We start from the raw sequence: 24,127 nt of genomic DNA on the forward strand, positions 1-24,127 counted from the left end.
TCTCGTTTTCTGGTGATACGAATTTTCGGGTGATACGAATATTTTTGCCGTCCCTTGAGATTCGTATGACCGAGATTCCACTGTATTTCCAAAATAAGGAAACTCGGCTGTTCAGATCACTTTTTTGCATTTGTGAACTTTGTTCAATTCCTGCACGATGGTTCTTAAGCCCATGGGTCAAGAAGTAATTTTCACATCAATGCAATCAGGAGAGTCCGCCTGAAATCCGTGAAAAAAAAAAAAGACAATTCGGCTACCAGCTCATAAAACCGTTTGACGTTTACCCCAATACAAATGGTTTAGATTCCTGCCCGAGCCCTGTAATTACAACTTATCAAAGCACGGCAAACACTCATCCCACAGCCACAAGGTATACATGCAGTTTATTTTAGAGTCGAGCCTCAAAGGCCCGAACTCATCATGACTGTACAGCTGCATTCAAGAGTGGATCTCGCCGACACGCTCACTCCTGCGTCTTGACGTTCTTCAGCTCGCGGAGGAACATCTTGCACTTGGACATGAGCACCTTGATGGACTCCTTGACAAGCAGGTCTGGTGTGTAGGCACCCGTGGATTCCACCGAGACTGCAAACAGGGGAAAAAACATGCACATTTCAGTGTCATTGTCGTATTCCACTGGAACTTCTTTGGGCATAGCTCGCAGCCGAGTAGAGAAGTCCCATGCTAGTTATAATGCTTTTACCCGAAAGAACTTCAAAGAAGGTAGACTATCTTGACAGATAACAGGTAAGCCTTCCCACGGCCAGTGTTGGCAAAAGTGCCTTCTCAGAGACACTTCCAAAAGGCCTTGTCAGGCATGCGTACCTGCCACGTTTGCCGGGATGGCATTAGGGAGATCTTACCGGGGGAAAGGGGGGGGTAGTGGCAACAACAGAATGGGCAACTTTACACACATCATTTTTTTATTTACTTGCAACTTATCAGGAAATGAACTGTTTCTTCGCCCAAACTACCAACAAGCTACACCACTTAAATGTCCGACGTTGCTAACGCCGCCCTTTTCAGAAAGTCCTGGAAATAGTAGTGCAAGTGCAATACAAAACAGCTGGAACTGAACTGTTTTGTTCTTTCGTCTGAACCAACAACAAGCTACACCACTGGAGACTTGCTAAATCTTCAGAACGGCTGTGCTCGTGCATAAATGAAAGCGGCGACGGCGCTGCGTTTCTTTAAACAGTAAACTAACAATGGCACGAACAGGTTCACCGTCTGCGCATGGCCGACTAGGCTTTTTAAGCACTTCACTGATAACGATGCGAACTGGTGTTGGGTTGGATTGTCAGGTACACCCCCGACGCATTGTGGCCATACTGAAAAAAGGATTAAGCCACAGACGGGTGCGTTTTCGGGAGATTTTTGTTTCGGTCGTACAATCGTACAAAACCATGCAAATTCGGGAGTCTCCCGAAAAATTCGGGAAACCTGGCATGAGCCAACACACGGATGAGTATTATATACACCTACCCAGCTGCCACAAGCTTTCACATGTTCACGCTGAAAGCACAGACACAAACACACACACTTTGCTCAATTTCATTGCAGCAACAACATCACCATCTTCTTCACAACTGCCATTATCCACCATCATGACACTGTTCCACACCATCCCCTTTTAAACTGCGATAAAATTCTTTTCACACACTTAGTAAATTGCATCTTGGATTTCTTAGTATCGTGAATTCGCTTCAAGTCTTCATGCCGTGACATGGGACCACAATATGAAGCCAAGCTTCACGTACGTGTGCCAGCATCTTCCTGCATGCCTTCAGCCCTAAAACGAAAGCTTCCTCCTTTCCACTGGTTTTGTCTTCGCACCGATATCCCACTCCCAGCAATCCATTACTGTCATTATGACTCCTACTACTACCAGTAATACTACTATTTGTATTTACTGTGGTTTTACCACAACGTTTACAAAACACATTTTGTTTGGACGCCCAAAAATAATCAATTCATGACACCTATTTCCAAAGCGCACACGCACAGTTTTGAGGCTGCAGACAACACTCCAAATGTGTCCGAAAATTTTGAAACCTAATCACAGACGCTTATCCCGTAGAGCTTATGTTTAAAAGCAATTTCAGCGGCACGTCAGGTCACAGATATCCGCGCTAACACTGAGACAGCTACATCCTTGGGGTGCGGGAGGAATGAGCATGTTGGACTAGGGACCCAGCTGGGACGAAATACATCCCTGCTCAAGTTGAGAGAAAGAAGCGGAGTAATTAAGGGGGCACATGGGTCTTTGGTACAAAGAAATTGCCCAAAAAAACATTTTTTAGGCATCACTTTTCTCTTGATTTGCACAGTTTTTCCTCCAAAAATTCCATAGTTGGAAAAGTAAAAAACATTTTTTAGGTATCGCTTTTCTCTTGATTTGCACAGTTTTTCCTCCAAAAATTCCATAGTTGGAAAAGTACCAGGTACTTATAAAAGCCATAGATGCCTAATTTAAAGGGACAGACAACCGATTTTTTTCGCGTATATGTTCTCTAGCTCATATGAAAGCCAGCATTTTATATAGACCAGCAACCACAAGCAATTTCTAAGCAAATTGGCAGAAATAATTTTAATTTGCCAGCAAACTTCCTGAAATCGGAAGGGTGGCGGTTCATAGTGTCGAAACTTGACACTACAATATGTGTCCCTGTCACGTGACCTGCAAACCTAGCAGCTGCTGTAGCTGCTTTATTTACGTTTATTTACGTATTGAAAACCTTTTAACAGAAGTATTTGTGCAAGGTTAAATTGTATATGCATTTCTAAACATTATTTTGAAATTTTTAAAGACACGCCGCCCGCCGTCGCTGGGTGGCTCTCAGTGAGGCTAACTGAGCCTCAATGCCCAGAATCAACGGCAGCGTTCAGTAAGCAGTCCCAGTGAAGGAGCTTTGGCGATTCTGCCTGAGTCAGGGGCATTTGTTCTGACAAAATATTTGATTCCAGCTTCCAAATACGCCAACAGCCGCTTAAAAAAAAAAAAAAAAAAAAAGAACTGTGGCGCCCGGGGAGAATCGAACTTCCCACCACCACAATGTGAAGCCAGATTCTACCTATCGTCTATCCCAACAGATGGCGCATTCATGCAAAATAGACCGTTGCATTAAAAAAAACACATAAAGGAACAGGAAAGCCTGCGATTCAAACTTTTATGGCTGGGGACACGTTTTAAAATTTGTTTTTTCATTGCGCATACAGACAAAAGTATGTTGCCGAGCTACTCTATGTCATGGTTGCCAACGTTAGTTTTAGGACGAATCCGGCTCGTAGATTTAAAAACTTCGATTTAAGACGTTCTAGGGCGTTATCAGCAATACCGTTTCTCATCAAGGTGCTTGAAGTGATGCCCTTTCATTTGGGATTGAGAATAAATGCTCGACAAAAATCGGTTGTCTGTGCCTTTAAGTTTGGCGTGTTTTTCGGAGAACTGGCAACTCGTGGACCAGTAGGGTTAGAGTGTGGCTGTTGCTAGACAGGGCTCGAAGTTGGGGAGAAAACAGATAACTCAAAAGAAGGATGAGATAAGAAAATTTTGAGAACACAGAATGGATTGGGACAGCACAGGATAACAGTGGTTAGAAGTTTGTGGGAGAGACCTTCATCGTGCAGCAGGCATACAATAATACAAAATCTAGGAGCAGTATTTGGAGCAGAAGAACAAAAAAAAAATGCTGTTTGGATCATATACCAAAAAGGTGCCAATATGTCACTTGGGTGTGAAAACAGACTGGAGCCGAATCTGAAGAGCAGCTGCTATAAATTATACTGCACAAACTGCTTAAACTTTGGTGTTCGAAATGGGCACTCAAAATGGTTCCTTGCTACTCATGCCACCAAAGTTCAATGAGCTGTAAAATTAGTTCCAAGCGGTGCATCAAGAAACCAATTCTCTTATTCTATTCACCAGGGTTCATAGCATTGGAAAATGTAAAGATTACAGTTTTATGACCAACACTGTCCTGTCTATTGTTCCTCGAAAAATCACTAATTATCTCTAATTATTTTGGGAAAACATCGCCCGACTCAAAAAATAATACATTTGCAATCAGTGGGGAAAAAGTACCAACATTGGCGTGTTTCACACAGTTCACTTAAAAAGTAAAGGGAGCTGTTTAAAGGGAACTAGAACACGAACAGACAAGGACACGAAAGTGACAGGAGAGGCATTGACATCCAAACTACATTACATGGACAACCTAGATGCTTTACAACAGCAGACATGCGAAGACGTAGAGTTTATGGCAACAAAACAAAACACTCATTCCCAGGCACATTGTTCCTACTCTTGCGGCAGTAAGATGCTTTATTCTCTTGCCCATTTGTGACCTAAGAACCGTGATGATTACACAGCAACTGATTAATTAACCAATCAGCCTGAAGAATGACCAAAGTATCGTGCATCAAGAATGGACCACAATGAGTTAGCAAGTCCCCTTTGCACAAAAACGAGTGCTGTTTCTGAGAAGTGATCGAGTGATTGATTACAAGCTTTGCACATCTGCCGTAGTACTTGCAAGTTTGCAAATGATTCGAAAGAGATCGTTGGGAATTAGCGCCGGTCGTATCCATATCACGTCTTACCTTCTTTTTTTGGCTAGCGTTAAACAAAGCCCTATGTTGTGAGTCAAGGCACACGGGACTCTAACCACCACTTCTGGGGACACAAGCATAATTTATAGCCCTCCAGAGCTTTTCACATTCAGGCACTGCTATGCAAAATAAAAGTAGCACAACTGTCCAATTTATTATACCCGAACTCTAGAATTATCTGAACGCTAATTTTAATAGAGCATAGAACTTTGAAAAAGCACAGGTTCGACAGTTGCGGAACCCAACAAAACCAATTAAACCCTATGGCTGTCAACTTCAGAGACTAATACTAATGCAGTTAAGAAAGCAACCATTGAGGGAACTACATCGTAGAAAAAAAAAAAAATCACGTGCTTCAACTGCAATCAGCGTGAAGGTTAGATGAGCGCCACGCAGGTCATCTTACCGGTGACCTTTGACCTAGCAGATAAACACATGCACGCAACACTATTACAAAACGTCAAGAGGAGAGATAGCAGCACTCATTCTACCTGGAAATAACAGCCTTTTGCACATTTTATTTACTGATACTCTCACTTTTCACAGGCCGGTGAAAGCGATATTTGAGCGGCAAAGCAAGTGGCGTAAACTTGGGCAAAAAATGTACCAAAAGATGCGATAACGTTGGACGAAAATCGTTTAGATCCACACGACATGATCGACCGATATATATGTCCCAACGAATACAACTCATTGGAAGTGATGACAAACCCTGGGGGGGAACGTAGTGAGAAAACCCAGACTTGGCAGTAGGCCGAGGTTATGCATATAAAATGTTGCACTGCACATACCACTCGAATACAAACTATGCTCGTTACAGCGGATCCGGCAACAACAGACCTCTGGTTACAACAGACCATTTTTGTTAGTTTGTTTAGTCCCCTCACATTTTAAGTGCAGCCCACTTCGCTCGTAACAGACCTGGCCATAGCAGACTATCGGCTAAAACCGACTAAATTTTGAGGCGAAAACTGTTTTGACTGAATGTTAATAGCCGACTTCCGCAGTGCCTGCATCTTGTAGCTGTTTTTGTTTATTTTGGCGAGGAAACAAATATGTCTGGCAACACTGTCGGTGTAGAACGTGTGGTCGGTGAAGCCAAGCCAAGCCAGTGCCGGTAGCCATTTACTTGTGCGACCAGCGGCATGAGCGGCAGGGTAGCTGATTTCACAGTTGGATAAACTAAGCATAATTCACGCTGTCAAACATGGAGAAGAACAGGCTGACATCGTCACAAGTACAGGCCTGTCTGAGCAGACGGTCCGCTAGACAGTCAAGAACTAGGCCGCTGCCGACAGATGCGACTCCAGTGAGATTGAAGAACAGCGCTATCGAATACACAAAGCGGCACACCCAAAGGTCGAGATGGCCCTAGTCACAGTTGTTTTATGTAATAAAGAATTCAGGTTCGGTGAAGTTCAGCATTTACTATTGCCACGTGTGCATCGTTCCCGTTGCGTTTGATGAAAATGGTGAGAAATGCCTCAAACAGGGGATGGTTCCCATCCATCGCGTGCAAACTGCTTCAACTTTCAATTTCACAGCTGCCCTTCATCAGATTATTTCGTATCAGCCGTTTTACAGACCAGACTTAGATCATTAAAATGCGGAAGCTGCCTTGGAGGAACGTAAGACAGCGATCTGAATTGTTCGACAAACAGTTTCTGGTAAACCTGCTTCGTCACAAAGGGATTGAAAAGTGCCTGGCTGATTCAGCTCGCCACGAATGATTTTTATAGCTGGTTGGTGAGTGCTCCCAGTTATATGCTGGCTTTATTTGCTCAAATTAGCATGTGTTTCTATGCATTCGGCCGCATGTGGTGAGCGTTTTCCAAGTGGCGGTGCCAAAAAGCTTCAAAAAGAGTGTTAGGTGGTTCTGTTACCAAGCCTGAATCCTGGGCAGGGATGATGCTGCCCCTGTGTACAAAAGTATGAACTGCATGCAGCATTTATAAACAATACTGGTCAAAGTTCCCACTTTACAATTATACACCCCCCCTTCCCGCCACCTTCGTTCGGATACTGCACACTTCAGATACAGCCAACTTTTTTTTTTCCCCCGGATTCAGAGGGTTCGTTGTAACGGGCCTAATCTATAACGTGGCCTTGATGGTAACATGCACTTGATTTTCGTGACCAGAAAAAAGAAGAAGAATAAAAAAAAAGCACAGAAGTGCTCTTCACACGGCACGCTGTTTAGGTGTGAAAGAACTGCATTTATTATCATGTTAGGATGACTCCCAACCCCCTCCAGTCGCTGCAAATTTTATCTCAAATTACCCATGGGGCCCCCACTCTTTGAAACTCAGGTCGTGAAAACAGAAAAAATGTAATAAAATGCTCAGCGAGAAGCTGTCACAGAGCGGCAACTTTCTGTAGAAGATCGCCCACTGCACGATACCACATACGTGATCTCGCTCTTCTTCCTTCGTCACGGCAAAGTTTGGAAAGCATGGGCTTGCTATCTTGGATTCGTTACCTGAAGAATGGTGCCTGCTATCTGCTAGTGCTTCTTTTTTCTGCACAAGAAGTATTTGAAAGGCCAGACGGAACGCGAGGATGCACACAACCTTTGTACTACCTTGAAAAAACCTTGAACGTGGCATGACCATCTTAGAAAACCACCACGCCGGAACGCACGCCGATCAACGAACACCCGCGCAGCTCCCCTGCCGTGGTTTGAACCGTGGCGACACCGACCAGAGCGGGCGGAAACTATACTGGCAAACTGTTCGCATGGCAACGCAGTGAAACATCCCCCTCGCGAGGGGCACGATGAAATGCAGAGCATTTCCGGGGGCGCACGACGTTAAGTAGTTTGCGTTACGTTAATGTTGTTGCACTTGTGGCAACTGCTGACGAGAGAGCGCTCGTCAGCAGTAATTTGAATGAGTCAAGGATATAAGGCGTGTTCATAGCCTTCCATTCTGTGTCGGCTTTGTGGCGCAGTGGGTAGAGCACCATGTACATTGCGTTCCGCCCGCAGAGTCGAGGGATCGAAACCAGGCGCCGGATGGTATTTTTTTTTATATAGTGTAGGGGGAGGGGTGCGGACTACGACTACGGACGCCTACGGACGTCAACGTGGGTGACATCGTGAGTTACTGAAATGCTCTGCATTTAAAAGCACAGCTCCCCCCCCCCCCTTCCGAGGGTACAATTGCCTCTCACGTTCTTCCCTTCTTTTTTTCCTTTTTTTTTTTTTTTGCGTGTGTGCATGCGTCCATATACGCTGCAGGCAGTAGGTGCCTTTGTTCAGCACAACGAGATAAAAGTGTCACAGATATTTTTCTTGTTATTTCAGTGTTGCTGCTGGCCACACAATTTTTGACGCTTTCCTTGCACAAATGTGTCCTCATGGTTGCACTGCTACATTGATAGTGACAAGCAAACATTAGCGCTGTTTCGGCTGGTACTTGGTTCTAATGCGCATGCAGTTTTAGGGCATAATTTCGGGGGAAAAAGTGCGCAAAGTTAGGTAAACATGGCAAGCCCTCCTCCTTTTTTTTTAAAATCAGACAACTCGCTGCCATTCTGAACGATTTGCCTCATCGCGCAAGTCCTTCTTCAAGGTCATGTTTTTTCCTCTGCTTTCTGAAACACTATTTTTGTGCAACATGCAGCAGCAGCAGCACCGTTCTCGCCTTTGCACTGTTTGGTACAGTTTGACGCAGCACTTTCGGGACTGCAATCATAGGCCATCGTTCACGGGTGAACGATGCTTTTCAAACCTCCCACGAAAGGCGAAAACGACGCTTTGCAGACAACTAACCCCACCTGGTGTTTTATTGGCAACTCATTTTTTCCCCATTTGATTACTGTTTGTTTTTATTTGGCGAACGTAGGCGGCGTCAGGAGTGAAATTTAAACCCAAGGTAAAGGTAAGTTGGGCAAAAATGGCATCCTGTCTGACTGCGCAATGCACAAAGGCAGACAGCTCTTTGTCCACTACTGCTGCTGCTGTTTTTTTTTTTTTTACCCCAGCAGCAGCAGCAATAACTCCAGCAACAATGCGGATTCGTCAGATTTTAGTTCTGATGAAGACGCTCCCATGCAACGGCCTCAGGCTTTGACAGGTGCCGATAGGCAAGGTTCGTTTTTGACTTCCGGCTGTATTTATAAATAAAACTTGCTTCCTATCTGATTACTGTGGTTTTACTTTCCTGCGTAGGGTCTGGACAACGTGCGGCTGGGATGTTTTGCCAAAATGCGCCGCACCGTATCGCGTTATCACCTTTAAGATAACATAGCGCTCATATCAGATTAGCGCTGCAGAGCGCCGCGCGCCGCTTCTCAAGAGTGGTGGATGTTTTTTCTTGCTTTTTTATCACTGAAGTGATAATGATTTTGTGTCAGAACACAACCAGGTATGCTTGGATGCCTATTTTAGAGAGACCAGCTTACTCTCGAGTTGCTTCGCGTAGTGCCACAGCCGTCGGGGCCGTTAGGTTGGTGGGCCCACAAAAATCCAAAATTTGGTGCACAGGGTTGATCTACATATTTAATGGTAGCTTAGGATTTTTAAAAACAACTTGTAGATCTAAGAATTCCTAAAATAATTTTTAGGTTCAGTACAATCGCCTATATGTACTGCGGGTGTGCTTTTTTGCACATTTTTTTCTGTTTATTTGAAACTGTCACTAATTACATGTCCCACAACACTGCTATTAGGTGTTTGAAACAGCAATCTATAGGCTACAATTTCAGCCATAGAAATGCTAAATGTGTCGAGTAGCTCAAGAGAAAAAAATGTTCCGTGGAAGCACTCAAAATCGGCCATTTTTTCACGGTCACGAAAGACTTAATGGGCTGATGATGACCACGATAGTAATAAAAATGCTAAAACCTATGGGCAGTTTGAGCGCTCACAACATTATCAGAACACTGCAGCAGGTTACTGGAGATGAGAATCGACCGGAAAAACTGTACCTCACACACAAGCATTTTTACTTTGTGCACTAGCCATGAGCAACATCGCTGTCACAAGTGTAGACACTCACTAACTGCCCCAGTATCGGCCAGTGCCACTGCGTACAAAAAAAGCTCACAATGGCTTCGCACAAGGAAGAGCAAATGCAATGTGAAGAGAAATGCCCAGGAAAAGATGGTCAGTGGAGGGGACAGGGGGAGAAACGAAAGTGTGTGCCCTCACAGATGAAGTGGTTCTTGACCCGCGTCAGCTCCACGGCATCCTTGAGGTCGTCAAAGCGGAACACGTTGCGGCTGCACATGTCCGCCCTGGCATTGGCCACCCTCGCCACCTTGTGACCTGCGCCAACACACATGGGGGGAAGAGGAGGGATCAGGAAACATTTCTCGCAGCTCGAAAAACAACGAAAAGGAAAAAGAAATTGGTGGGCCCCAGCCACCAGGAGCAAAACATGCGGCTAAGATACAGAGCAACGCATGTGCCGTATTTTCGCGCATGTAGCCCGCATCTGCGCACAACAACACAAAACTCTCTGTTGTGCTCAGGGAGAAAACCAAGAAATATCCCTGAACATCTCCTCCACAAATGCACCCTTTCAGTCTTCGCAAAAAGAAAACACTGAGATAGTATGTTGTGTTTACTCAGATGAATGTACGAGTCGTCGGCAAGCTTTCTTTTTTTAACCGCACGTACAGCACACAGATAGCCACTCTCTTCCAATCAAAAAACCAATGCACCCAAAACCGATATTGTATGTAACGAGGCACGTACACCAAACTGATAACATTTAAACAACTGCTAGGTTATAAAAGGCTCCCCTCTTGCTCGATGTCCCAAGAGACCTCCATAATCTGATCTTCTGCAATGCTGCCGCTGCATAGCAACACATGAACCTCGAACGGCAAGCGTACTCGCGATAAAGATGAAATAACGTCAGGTCGCAGACTGAACAACAAAACTTCACTTTCTTTTTTTTTGCTTTCTACAGTACGCCGGCAGTAAGCCGGCAGTAAGAACAAAATGACGGCAGTGACAACACATGCATCACGGCACACATTGCAGTAAGCCTGCAGAGTTGAAAAATTGGCATGTCGCCTGCACTTCATTTTTACCATCAAAATTATAACTGGTGCAGATTATACGTTAAAATGTACAGTAAGCCGAAGAGACTGGTTCGCCTTTCATTTCCTTTCAAGATGATAAAACTCCCACCAGGTAAATCATGCCCCCAACATTATTCTGCTTGTGCATCACAGACTGTAAGTTGTCAAACACTACAGCCGCAAGAAATCAGTTAAGGGGGCAGACTGGCCTTAGAGCTATATTTTTTATTTACCAACCAATTTTAATGAAACTGCACTGCGTTATAGAGTTTTTTGTGCTGATTTCAAATCTCCTATTAGATTTTTTGTAAGCTGATTATATTTTGAGTTAATTAATGATTAATTGCCATTATTTTGGGACGCAGTTACAAAATAACCACTCCATTCAGAATGGCAATTACCACGTGGCTAGGCAGACAAATGACTAAAGAATACAACATAGGAAGAACTTTTTTTGATTTAACTATTTTTGGTCGTTTTACAACACAGGGAACTTCGCTTCTCCCGCACTCTGCCAGAAATGGCTCGCAGGTGGTGCCAATTGAACACAATAATAATTTTCCAAAGCCTCCATTTAAAAAATTTGTTTCCTATATTGTATTCTCCACACATTTTGGTATCAGAAGCAAAAAGAATTAAATTTGTACCTGCTCTGGGTGCCAAGATATCTGAGGATGAAATGCTAGCTTTGCATTGCAAGAAAAGTGCCGTTTCACCATCGAATTCTGTGCTAACTGAGCTGTAGAGTGCACTTTAAAATGCTATTATAATATAATAACAACAAAATATGATGCCTTTTGATGAGGAAATTTACAGACTGTGAGAAAAATGGCCGTGGAGGCCAAAAATTCCATTTTTGAGAAAACGCTTTTTTTGACCGTTTTTCGGCCCCAAAGACCCAACTGCCCCCTTAAGCACGGTGGCAAGAAGAGCCGAGATACCACGAAAGCTGTACATGGGTTTCAAATAATACTATCTCCAATATATCTTTCGATGCTCTGTATTCACATTAGCATTTAATGCTCATCACATGTTAACCAACCGTCTCAAGTAGGAAGCTCAGTATTATGCAGGGCCGACCTCTTCCGTCACATTAAAGAATTCCCTCTTGTTGTTTCTCTCCAATGCCTTGTAAGCAAAATTATTCGTATGCATGCATATTTGATTCGACTGGCATTCAATTTTTGTTATCTGTAAATGATTAAACAGCAAAGAATTTGATAATTAAGCCCTTCTCACAGCATCCAGCATACCTTTTCCAGGGCAGACGAACTTCCGTAGTGATACAATGGAACCCCGATTGTATGTCCCCCGGTCTTACGATCACCCGCTTTTTACGACGGATCACTCCGGTCCCGGCAAACTCCCCACACAAACAATGCACGAGGAACCCGCATTACGCAACGCCCGGGTGCATGTGGTCTGCTTCGTATGATAAACGGTGGGGGGGGGGGGGGTAAACCTCCACTTTTCCCACCTTTGACACCGTTTCGCCTTGCCGTCCCAACCTTTGTTTCGTAACCCCCCTTTGGTGCAAACGGGGTTACGAAACGGGGTTACAAAACCCCGTTTCGTAACCCCGTTTGCGCATCGTAACCCCGTTGATGTGCAACAAGCACTTGTTGAGCAACCTCAAGCAAGCAAGTGGGTACTGGTGGGCGGGAGCTAAACTTCGACCGCCCCATGCGGCAACAGGCGCCAACGGGCAAACTGTGAGAAGTCAAAGCATCTTGGGGAACAGCGCAAACTAACAGGGACACAAATAAGAAAAAAGTGAACAGGACAAGCGCTGACATACAACTAGATTTATTGGAAAAGACGTAACTACTTATGCACACACAGAATCCTCCTCCCCTACGCCAGTCCAGTGGGGGAGTCCAGGCAGCCCCCGGACCGCAAATTTGAACCTCCCATCGAGCCAAACTGACAAACGCGATACAGAATACCCCATGGTGATGAGTGAACTCCCGCTTTCCTTACCTGCTTGCCCTCCCCTGTATAACTTCCCTGCGACTTTGGCCACAGTGTTGCCTTTTGCCCTCTTGTATTGCTTGTCGGCCATGTTACCTGCCTTCCCAGCTTATCTCGCACGTGCAACGCACAGGGCTGGCGGCTAGCACAGACGTCGAGTAGGAGAGGGGTGCCAAAATTTTAGAAACTTGAGACTCTATCTAGGGGTTTGTAACTAACTTACGCGAGAACCTGCTAAGCAGAGTAATGTGGATACGTTCTTGGCCCGCCTGCCGTGCAAGTGTTAGGGCAGCATTTAGCCATCACACGACACTTCGCACGGTCCATTGAAAATTCCATTGTAGGGGCTCCGCAGTATTCCGTGTCTTTCAGGCTGTGTGACTCGCGCATTGTATGCCTCCCCTGATCACACACTCCTTTCAAGTGATGTGGTGGTAGTCACACCCAGTGTAGGTTTTCTGCCAAATTAAGGACCCGGTAACTCGTGAGATCACTTTTTAAATGCAGAGCATTTCAGTAACTCACGATGTCACCCGCGTTGACGTCCGTAGTCGTAGTCCGCACCCCTCCCCCTACACTATATAAAAAAAATACCATCCGGCGCCTGGTTTCAACCCATCGACCCTGCGGGCGGAACGCAATGTACATGGTGCTCTACCCACTGCGCCACAAAGCCGACACAGAATGGGAGGCTACGAACGCGCCTTATATCCTTTACTCGTTCAAACTACGTCAAGAAGCTGCTGATACAACGCATTCGCTACCACCAACTCCCCAAACACTAAACGTTAACGCAATACACCCACCCCCTATGCGACGCATTTACTCGAGTCCCCCTCGCGGGGAGATGGGCCCAATTTTTCAATGCAGTCTGCTCTAAAAATTTTTTCTTCAATTAGCCAATCAAAACAATTTACAACTTTGTAATGGTGCTATTAAAGGTACGCACTGGAACTCTGCCCCCTCCCTCGAGTTGTAATTTTGCACAAGGAAGCATTTTCATATTCCACTTTCACCACGAATGTGGCACCTATGACTGGGAACTAAACGCACAACGCCCCCCTCCCTATCGGCATAGTAATGGAAACTAGCCCCGTATTCCTCAGCTATTCAATGATTGGGCAATACAACTCCTGCAATGCATTAATCCTGTCAAGCAACCAGGCGGGCTGAAATTCAGGTGACTGAATCTGCGATGTGTCCTCATCGGTGCCGAAGTAGCCGAGAGTTCGAGGCAGAGATAAAACGGTTGAAAAGTTACGGTGGCAGGGTACAACCAATGTTCATTAAAAAAAGTGAACTGAAAGCACTCCATTATTTTGCCTACCCAAACCCAAAGATGCCAACCCTACGACTAGGTAAACCTGAGGAGCAATCTCAACTTCTCTGTTCTTCTTCTTCTCTTTCTTGAAATGTGGAAGAAATTATTGCCACAGAAACTTGGGTTTGTTTACGAGAAGATTTGAAGTTGCAATGTGAAATTGGCAGAGGGGCCCAGAATCCAGGGAGGCTCCTAAACGATTCTGGAGACTGGACCGGTGTCACGGAGCACGCAAACTATCAGCGAGCATAGCAGTGGCAGGTTTTGCAAAACACGATAAAAAAAAAGTGCCCAGAGGAGAACAAAGTGAAAACCCTGAGGGCAAAAAAGAAGACAGCAACAACCAAAGCGCTTCGATAGAGACAAGACGCGCCAAGGTACCGTATAAACCGGTATATAGGTCAAGTTTTTTTCCAAAAAAATCCGCACAGAAGTCACCCCTCGTCTTATACAGTGTAGACCATTTATAACGTAACCGCTTATAGTGCGGGCCTGGATATAACACGGGTTTTTGTGGCCACCGGTTCACCTCCCATAGAACTCAATGCATAAGCATACCGCTTAGGATGCGGTTGGCCGAAGCACAATACTGTTTACAGTGCGGTTTTCTGGCGGGGCTGCTGATCGACCGGCACAGCTGGGACATCGTTTTATGGTAGCAAAAGAAAAAAACAGGGATGAAAGCGGCCATCTGACGCAGTGCGCACCCCTTGCTCTCCTCTAACTTCGAAACACAACAAAAGAATAGGCACCCTTTAGTTCACGCGTACGTGATAACCACAAATGACCTTGACGCACCTTGGAAGATAGCAACCCCCATTCCCGTCCACGCGCGGCAAGTTGTTTCTATTAACCATTAACCGCATGGCCCGTTTTCGCACGATTCAGGCGAAAACGGCGTTGCGCATGCGTTTTTTTTCACGCTCGTGTCGACGATTTTGCGCTCGCGGTGGCTTCTTCGCGTGGCAGTGCATGGCAATGGGAGGAGCCTGACGACTTGCACCAATGGGGAGACACGCACCTAATGGCGGGAGATCCGAAAAGCTCCGACAAGCCGGCTGGCCGCGTCAGAGATGTTTAGGCCTACCACCGCGGTGTTTTTTTGATGGGCGCTTTCACAAGCAACGTGAATGGCAGTTTATATTCCTCTTTTCGCCGATGTTAGCAGCTCTTTTCTTGCATGAGCACCCTCGCTTGCGCTTCGTGCGGCATTTCAGCAAGCAGTTAGAAGCGGTCGCTGGAGCTGCCTGCACCACTTCGCGGCCAGGGCCGACGCCATGTTGCTGCCTCTCAATGCGCCGCACACCACGCCAGTTGTAACCGGGCCGGTGTCACAGCCGGCGTCGCCGCGCCTGCGGCGTGCACCGCATGTTCCATGCGTGCACTGCAATCGCTCCATGCAGTTCACGCTTTAGAACATTGCGCAGATAAGCCACCGCTCCTTCCCTTTCCGAACAAGCGAGCCGCACGAAGCCGCCCTCCAGTACGCTGCGCTGATAAGCAGCCGCCTTCGGCATCGTGAACACAAGATGGGGTTAAAAAAAAAAAAAAAAAAAAAAGTCCTGCTGGCGTTCTTATCACGTTCCGCGGCATCTGTTCACAGACGCTAAAAACGCAGCCACGATCCTCCGAAACACAAACACAACGGAAGTTAAAGCCGTGCTCGCTGTTGGTAACACCGCGCTTGCAGTGACCCTGCAGAGCGGCTGATGAAAATAAAAAAATACGATATACAGACCAGGCCTTTGCTTTTAAGTGCCGTGCGTTTGAGGGATGATAAATAAAGGATGATTTGGGAGTTTGGTGGCAATGTGGTTGGATTCGCGCATGTTTTGGTTATAGTGCGGTACCGCTTATAGTGCGGATTTTTACGGCTCCCGCGACATATGTTATAAGCGGTCTACACTGTATAGCTGGAAACAAAAAATTTTTGTCGACTTAAAGTAAACCGGCAGTGCTCAGCAGGGCAAAGTCAAGAAACGTTCTCATCATAGTCTTACACTCTGACAATAAAAAAAGTATGCAGCAGGTGGCAACGGATAAACTTAGATCCCCCGACACCTTTCAAGGTGCCCCGAAATCTCTTGCGTCATAAAAAATAGCTGCCATGGCCCCGAATCCATCCCCGTGACTTCATACCTACACTGCGAGTCCTCACCACAACAGACTGCGAGAGGAAACTACTCACCGTCCTCTGTTTCGTCCAGCTCGATGACACCGTCGGAGAAGCAGGTCTGGAGGCGTTCCGCCTGTTCGTCCATCACCGGACGCAGGAGTCGGATCTCCGGCAGAAGACGGTACGAGGCAGTGGCTGCGCCGTCGAGAGCAGTAAGAAACGTGACTACTGCAACTACTACCATCACGTGACTTCTGTCGTGACTACAGCACTTCTGTCAGACTTCTACACTCTCGTGACTACTAAACTGTCGTGACTTCTGTCGTGGCTAGATCGGGACATTCTTAGTCGGTATAAAAGATTGCTGCTGAGTTTTATCACTTTAGCCCAATTCCGCACTGTCAAGAAATTTCGTCCCAGACAAGAGTTTTACTTTGTCATTACGAGTACATTACTAGATGGCACATTTTCGAGGATTAAAAATCCAGTTTTTGTAGCTATTGTATTGGGAGACAAAGGGGGGATATCAAATTTAAGAGCGGTGTAAAAAACCACACGATATAAGCAGAACTACCACCAGTTTCTTGTTGCTCAACCGTAACAAACTAAGACTTGGCTTCTGATACTAGAAGATAAATGATATGTGACAACCTGCTTTTGGACGTGCATACATTTTCATTTATGCAAAAAACTGATTGCAGCACAGACATTACACCTGTATGGCCTACACTGGGGAAAAAAAAAGTGTGTATCAACGCAAAGAGATGATTCCAGGGAGAGATAGTTCCGTTGCACACGAAATCACTAAAATAAGAGTCCCTTTGTTGCTTTGAATGCCTGCAATATTCACAACATGGAACATCCATCCAACTTGAGGAAGAGTTGTGCACTGCTACCTCTGTTTTGATGTCAGACCTGCTCTTGACATCAAACGCGGAAAACTTTTCTGTTTAAAGCACTACAGCAAAGGGTTGCTCGTGAGTGGAAGTGGTCATAATTGGGAAGAATGCACCATGTTATGCAAAATGCCTCCGCGATTGAAGTACAGTTCAACCCCTTTATACAAGACACATACTGGCGAGCAGTTTCTGTCTGTCATATATAGGCAGGGAACCATGTTTTCGCTAACTGATCAACCTGTAGTTGAGCGTGCGCACGCTAAGCCTAAAATAAGCTCAAGAGAATGCTACAGCATGTTGCTAAAGGTTCATTCTAATTTATGTTTGGCCCCCAGAATTTATGAAATACTTCTGAATCGTTGCTTACTCCATGACTGCATTTGCACTGTTTTTTTTACAACAGCATCTACAAGCTTTCTCTCTTCTTTTACTGTCTGCAGAAGATGAAGAATCATATATGTTGAGTCCCACAAGCATGATGAATAGCCAGAGCGCGCAGCTTCTTCCGCTGTGTGCTCTGGCTATTCATCACTCTTGTGGGACTCAACATTTATGATGCTTCTTGAATGGGAGCTCTGTGGAGCCCACATGTGCAGTCGCGCTTGTATGCATGGTGGTAAGCTTTGGCCACTTCTGTATGTTGCATTTCCATTGGCGGGGCTTCTCGGCATCGTTTCATAGCTGACTGAACCACTGTGTGTTTGCTAAGTTATAATAAATAGCGACTGCAGGCGTCTGACGTCCCCTTTGTTTCCACAACAGACACAACTGCAGTTAGTGACTGGTGGCACTAGATCTGAAGTTAGAATGTCTGTTACAAGCAAGATCGTTGACCAAAATTCAAGGATAACTTGTCCCTTATAACCAACTGTCTTCTACATCCGATGTCTGTTATAAAAGAGGTCAACTTAATGGGAAAGATAGGGTGGCCATCCATGTGGGTGAATAGTGTCTCTCATACCCGATTGTCTCTTACATCCATGCCTCTTATGACGAGAACCAACGGTAAAAGTAAATTGCAACAAGCACGAACCACTCGCTCAGGTTCACGAACTAAGATGTGCTTCACACATAAAAGTGGAACGGGCATTCGAAACAGGTTGCCATATCGAGATGCGGTCACAGCTACGAAACCTGTGCTGGGAAAAAAAGGGCACTCGCCATGAAACTGGAACTGGAAACATTGACAAAACGTGGCTGACACGACTTACCGACGGGTGAAAACTTTGCGTGGACTTGGCCTGTGCCCTTCATGCAGTGCAGCTTCAGGTCGATTTCCTGAATGCAAGGTAGAGGGGAGGGAGAAATAGACAGTGTACAGTTCATTTATTTTTACAGAGAGTACCTGTACCAAGTTACTCTTTCTCTTCCCGCATCGCAATGGCTTGATTAGCTGTGTTTCTAGCAGCCCACTTACTGACTTCTAAGAAACAAACTAAAAAAATAAATGATAAATAAATGATGAAAGGTGTTTCATCTTGAAAATTCATCAACAAAAAATTGGCACACGTTTTACTCTGTTGTTACTTTCCTCCTTCTTAGCATAAAACTTTGTTCTGCTTTAGCCCGTCAGCTGGTGGTATTTAAATATACAAAACCTCATTCACAACAATAACAAGATTATCACGGGAACAGGCAATTATTTTTGCTCACACAAAACAAAAACCTTGGTTTCAACAAGAGTGAAGCCGTGCTTCACCCATTCGATCCACACCAACTGCTGGTGTTTCATGAACTAAAGCTCCATATGGCCAGAGTCCTTCAATGCTTTACTGGTCACGAAACTGCTCCTTAACTCAATGGGAGAGCTTCATATGCTGCGTTTGGCCGCCGCGCGGTGGCGCCGCCCTCTCGCTGAGGTCACTCGGGCAGCATTGCGCTGGCTCGAACGGCGGAGCCGCAGCAAGTTGTGTTTGTTTTGTACGGGAAAAAAATGTAACATGCATCTCGCGCTCTTGTGATGCGACTGAAGTAGTGCAACGACGATGCCGAACATGTGTTGCGTCCCGGGATGTCGTTCCTTGTACAACGATACCACAGAAAAAGTTTCCTTGTTCTGTTGACCGAGCGACGGGGAGCTGCGTGAGAAATGCACTGTGTGTGAGAATGAAAAAAGCAATGTACCCTTTTGAGAACATCGTGGACCTAGAACTGTGCAAGGATAACTTAAAGCCGGATTTTTCTCATAACAGTCAGGTTGTAGCGGTGTTCATTACCTGTTTGCAAACTTGTATTACCTTGTGCTCAGGCTCTCGTGTAAAAAAGCTTTGAGATGTCCTTGTGCTTTTCCTTTTCATATTTCCGTGAATTATCCCTTAGGGTTCACTTTGTTTGTTTTGTAACCGCGCGTGGCCGATTCCGGTTTCTTATCTGGCGTTTCAACCGGAGCGCCCGTTTGTTGTACATCCCGTCGGGCAATATTGTTTGATATGGAAAGAGTGTCACCTTGTTGCTAACTTGATTTTTGTTTCTTCGACAATGTTCCCGATCCTATTTCCATGGATTTGAAATTAATAACGTTCTGAGAGTAATGCATGCATAGCACACGCCGTACAACTCACTTTATCGACGTTCATCTGTTCACGTCACACTGCGGACTGCTTCTTCGACGTTTGTGTTTCATTCCAGTCTTTTGTAGAGCAGGAGCTCGCTAGCTTTCTGCATTCAGAAAAGCTATGCGTCGTTCTTGGCTACGCGGTAATATTCTGTTTCCTCAGTGTGCTGAACATCGCAGCGCGAGAAAATAAATTTTTGTACGCTGGACCACGCTCTTTTTTGTCCCTTCGTAACATTAAAATTTTTTGTTGCTTCCTGTTTTTGCAAAGATTGCAAAGCGTGGAAGCAGAAAGACACATGGTGCAACATATATCATATATCTCTTCGTGTTTTGATCCTTCGCGTTTCTGCAGCGTTTTTAGAAGTACAGTTAAACCTCGATGTAACGAAACCCTCGATGTAACGAACCACGGAATTTTTTGTAACTTCAAGTGTATGCACACCATGTATTTTCACCCTCTGTGTAACGAAGTCCCGTTTGCCGGAATTTCAATGTAACGAAGTTTCATGGAGAACGAGGCACGATATTTAAGTTGTAGAAGTAGATTTTGGGAGACGCAAGCGCCGAAATGGGGTCCCAATAAAACGCGAACGGCGACACGGGTCGCCCAATGCCGCGGATGCAGCCAGCCACGGAGTCTTTGATTAAGTCCCTTGCCTACAAACTGCGTGGCGTGCATACACGGCTGGCGCACTGTTTCTGTCGGAGCTTAATCGTCTACTGCTTAATCGGCATCAGCGTGAACCGCACGCAGCGTTTTCTCCCGGCAAAAACGCAAAACGCGCCCCGCAAGCCACAGGCGCGCTGACGCAGCCGCGGAGACCACCCGCACGATGCGGGTAGCTCCAGCGACCGCTTCTAACCTCTCGCTGAAACGCAACTCGAGGGGCATATGAGAGGGGCGTGCGAGAAAAAAAGCGGATAACGTGGGCGAAATTTTCATTGTAAAACGTGACACGCGCCGCTTACGAAAGCGTCCATCAAATATCCTCCGCGGTGGTAAGCCTACTCGCCGCTGGCGTTGCCGCCGCCGCCGCAAGCCGCCGCTTTGCACTTCGTTCGAGTTCGCTCATGCTTGTTGGGTTTCGTCGTCCCAGCAAGCATTTGTGAATCTTTATAAACCTTGCACGCGCGTTTTTTTTTTTTTTTTTTTTTTCACACTGGCGTCCGCGATTGCGTGCCGGCGGCGGGAAGTGACTCGCGCTGCGCGCAGCGGTGGGAGGAGCCTGAGCAGTTTCGCCATGGTTTCGCCAATGGGGAGGCGCGCACCCTACGGCGGGAGCTTCGAAGCGCTCGGGGATGCTGGCTGGCTAGACGATAAGGCCGCCGCGAAGGATATTTGATGGGCGCTCTCGTAAGCGGCGTGTATGACGTTTTACAGTGAAAATTTCGCCCACGTTATCCGCTTTTTTTTCTCCATACCCCTCTCGTTTGCCCCTTGAGTTGCGTTTCAGCGAGCGGTTAGAATCGGTCGCTGGAGCTACCCGCATCGTGCGGGTGGTCTCCGCGGCTGCGTCAGCGCGCCTGTGGCTTGCGGGGCGCGTTTTTGCGGGAAGAAAACGCTCCATGCGGATCACGCTGATGCCCGCGTAGACGATTAAGCACCGATAGAAACAGAAACAGTGCGCCGGCCGTGTATGAGCGCCACGTTTTCTTTTTCAGGAAACGCTTCACGGGATGAACACTTCATTATAACCGCGAATTTCAATGTAGCGAAATTTCAATGTAACGAAGTAAATTACGAATTTTACCCACTTCGTTACATCGAGATTTAACTGTATGTACCCACTCATTGAAACGACAATACTATTGAGCTATCTCTTTTAGCGTTCTGTGCATTCCAGAGCAATCAACAGATTCATTAAGCATAGTCTGAACAACGCGTACTTGGTTTCTTTCAGTTTTTTTATTGTATTATCGATAGGCCCGCAGCAGTACGTGACTACGCAGCTACCGTATGTGTGGTATTTACAACTTTTGCTTTAAGAAAAGAAGCAATAGAGATTTAAAAATCCGTAAACACGACGGCGCAGCACTTGTTCCAGAGCACACAGAAGACATTGCCATTCGCAGCTGAAGTACGTAGGTAATTTACTTCGAAAAATAAAACCCCATTGAAGGCAGGTATATACACTATGACTGGACTATTCATCACTAACTACAGTCGAATCTTGCTACAACGAAATTGACGGGACGTGCGAAAAATTTCGTTGAAGCGAAAATTCGTTGAGGTGAAATCTGCCCCAACACACCACGGAAAGGCCAGAAAAATAGCCCGGTACATTTCCGCAACACTGGCAGCATAATACAATGTTTAGAAAAAGGAGTGACGCGCAAGAACTCATGTTTATTTGGATAACAAACATACCAATGGTTATCTGTTTTTTCACCGCCCAAAGAACGCGTTGGGGGTGAAGATATGCAGGCCCAAAACGTATCGCTGTACAACAAGGCGTGCCCACCGAGCTGATTACTTGCAGATAACTGCTAGGCCGTCGGAAGCCCCCCTCTTGCTTGTGGTAGGAGCAGTGCCATTATCATATCCTCCGACAGGGCACGGCAGCTGCTGACCTTGGCAGGCAAGACGCGCGCGCTTGCATTTAACATGACCGCGCGCCCGCGACTAAGATAGGATGACTAGGCTTCAAGACCAAACACGCAAACATGATTTTTGCTCTTGGCTATGAAGAATGGTAGAAGGAAAACGGCAAGGACAGCTGCTCACAAATGACGGCACCGCGCCAGCAGCGGAGCACATTCATGCAATTTCAACTGGATACGGATTGGCTGTAGCTCTGGGGCTCCACCTTGGCGAAGCGGGCCTGCGCCTCGTGTAAAGACGGCCAGCCACATCGTTATCACCATCAAGCAATGGCGTGCGCCTATGAGTTATTTTTTTGTTTTGTTTTGGGTGGCGGTGTGGTCGCAACGCGCATGTTTTCGGTGAAACTAAGCGTCCTGAATGTATAAAAAGTTACAGATAGCTGGCGCTATGCTTATTTTATTGTAAAATAATTTTTTGAACCCAGCCCAAATCATCTAAAATTTCGTTGAAGCGAAAGCAAGCCAGACAAATGGTTCGTTGTGGCGAGGACTTTGTTGCATTGACTTCTATGGCTAGCTGACGGGGAATTGGAAATATTTCGTTGAAGCGGCGTTCGTTGTAGCGGGGTTCGACTGTACTACGAATAAAAACCCACTTAATCAGCGCGCAGACACCAAAAGCAGCGAGCGTTTGCACGGCAAGAGCTGGGCAATGCGCCGCACGCGGCTGGATGCCCTTCGTGCGGTGGTGGCGCCTGTAGTGGCGCGCGCGGTCCCTATATGAAACGAGCGCCGAAGTTTCGTGACCAGTAAAGCATTGAAGGACTCTGATATGGCCCAGGAGGTCTGACTTACAGAAAAGCTCTCTACAGATGGGCTGTTGGGACCTAAACACGGTCAAAAATTATTTTCTGAAAAATGGCATTTTCGGCATCCACAGCCATTTTGCTATCAGTCTTCAAATTTTCTCATCAAAAGGCCCCGTATTTTACTGTAATTTTCATTTTAAAGTGCACTCTCCAGCTCAGCTTGCTCAAAATTAGATGGTAAAATGGTACCTTTCTTGCGACGCGAAGGTAGCATTTTGCCAACTGGTATCTGGGAACTCATAACAGGTACAATAGACCCTATGCAAAATGCGCCCCGCCATCTCACGTCGACTCCGGTAACTAGGTCCGCCATTTTGGTACGGTCGTTTGAAACCGAAACCAATTAGCAAAACATAGAAGTCGGGCATTGACCGCTCTTGTTGATGGGCTACAATGCCGGAACATTGCTTCGTGCCGCAGTGCACGCAATGCGGAAATACCGGTCCAAATGAAGAAAAGGTACGTGAAGTTCCACGCCCTTGAACGAACTTTCTGACGCGGACTATGCCGGCGCGAGCAACCTTTGTGACACGCCGGGCGGGGTGCACTGGGAGCGAATATTTGTCGTTGGTTCGCTAAGCGCGGGATCCCGTAGTCGCTGTCCGGATGAAAAATACAGCTGAGTTGGAGTTCTGTGGTTCAACCTTTGTATTCTAAACGAAGCCTGAGCGTGCACCACCTATTCATGCGACTGACAGAGGCGCTCGACCGGGAGAAGTGCCACACGTTGCCAAAATTAGGCTGTTTCTTTACTCGTCCCTGTGACTCTGCGCCCGCGTCATTTCATTGTTAAATGGTACCGCTTAGCCCCTACACGAGCCTTAATCTTACCTATGGCTGTAAACAAACTTTTCTTGCCGCACTACGCCGTCACGGGGCGGTTGAAAATTTCTTCTGTGGCGGGCGCGCACGGTATGGGAGTGTGTTGTTGGTTTCTTTTACGTTGCATTTAGCCGCGTGCCGGTGCAGAAGTGGCGTACCGTGTTTTATGATGATCTAACGGTGGAAAATTCGAGCTTTTGTACTTGGTTCCTGATTTGCCGGGCTGAAAGGTTTGTTGTTACGTCAAGTTAACTTGGTGCCCATTGTCATTTCAGCCGCGATGTATTTACTGTCGAATATTTTGCGACTAAAATACACACTCACTCCTCTAGTTTGTCACATGCTGCATGCATGCCTCCGACGTAATGATAGTGGCCATTGGTG

At 46.2% G+C, this 24,127-nt stretch overlaps 1 protein-coding gene across 1 annotated transcript in view; it reads right to left on the bottom strand.

Moving 5' to 3' along the window:
- Window positions 1-366: 366 nt before the first annotated feature.
- Polr1c (RNA polymerase I and III subunit C) overlaps window positions 367-24,127 on the bottom strand; it is a 43,680-nt gene continuing 19,919 nt past the window's right edge. Inside the window, exons 8-11 of the mRNA XM_077681204.1 lie at window positions 18,163-18,229; window positions 16,125-16,247; window positions 9,764-9,880; window positions 367-585 (exon numbers count right to left, since the gene is read on the bottom strand). Coding sequence (XP_077537330.1) covers window positions 464-585; window positions 9,764-9,880; window positions 16,125-16,247; window positions 18,163-18,229 — 429 coding nt within the window. The 3' untranslated portion in view covers window positions 367-463. The remainder of the gene's footprint in view (window positions 586-9,763; window positions 9,881-16,124; window positions 16,248-18,162; window positions 18,230-24,127) is intronic.

Source organism: Haemaphysalis longicornis, unplaced genomic scaffold (assembly GCF_048455015.1).
Source record: "Haemaphysalis longicornis isolate Haplotype H1 unplaced genomic scaffold, Haemaphysalis longicornis Haplotype H1 scaffold_8, whole genome shotgun sequence".
In the NCBI taxonomy this organism is placed as follows: domain Eukaryota; kingdom Metazoa; phylum Arthropoda; class Arachnida; order Ixodida; family Ixodidae; genus Haemaphysalis; species Haemaphysalis longicornis.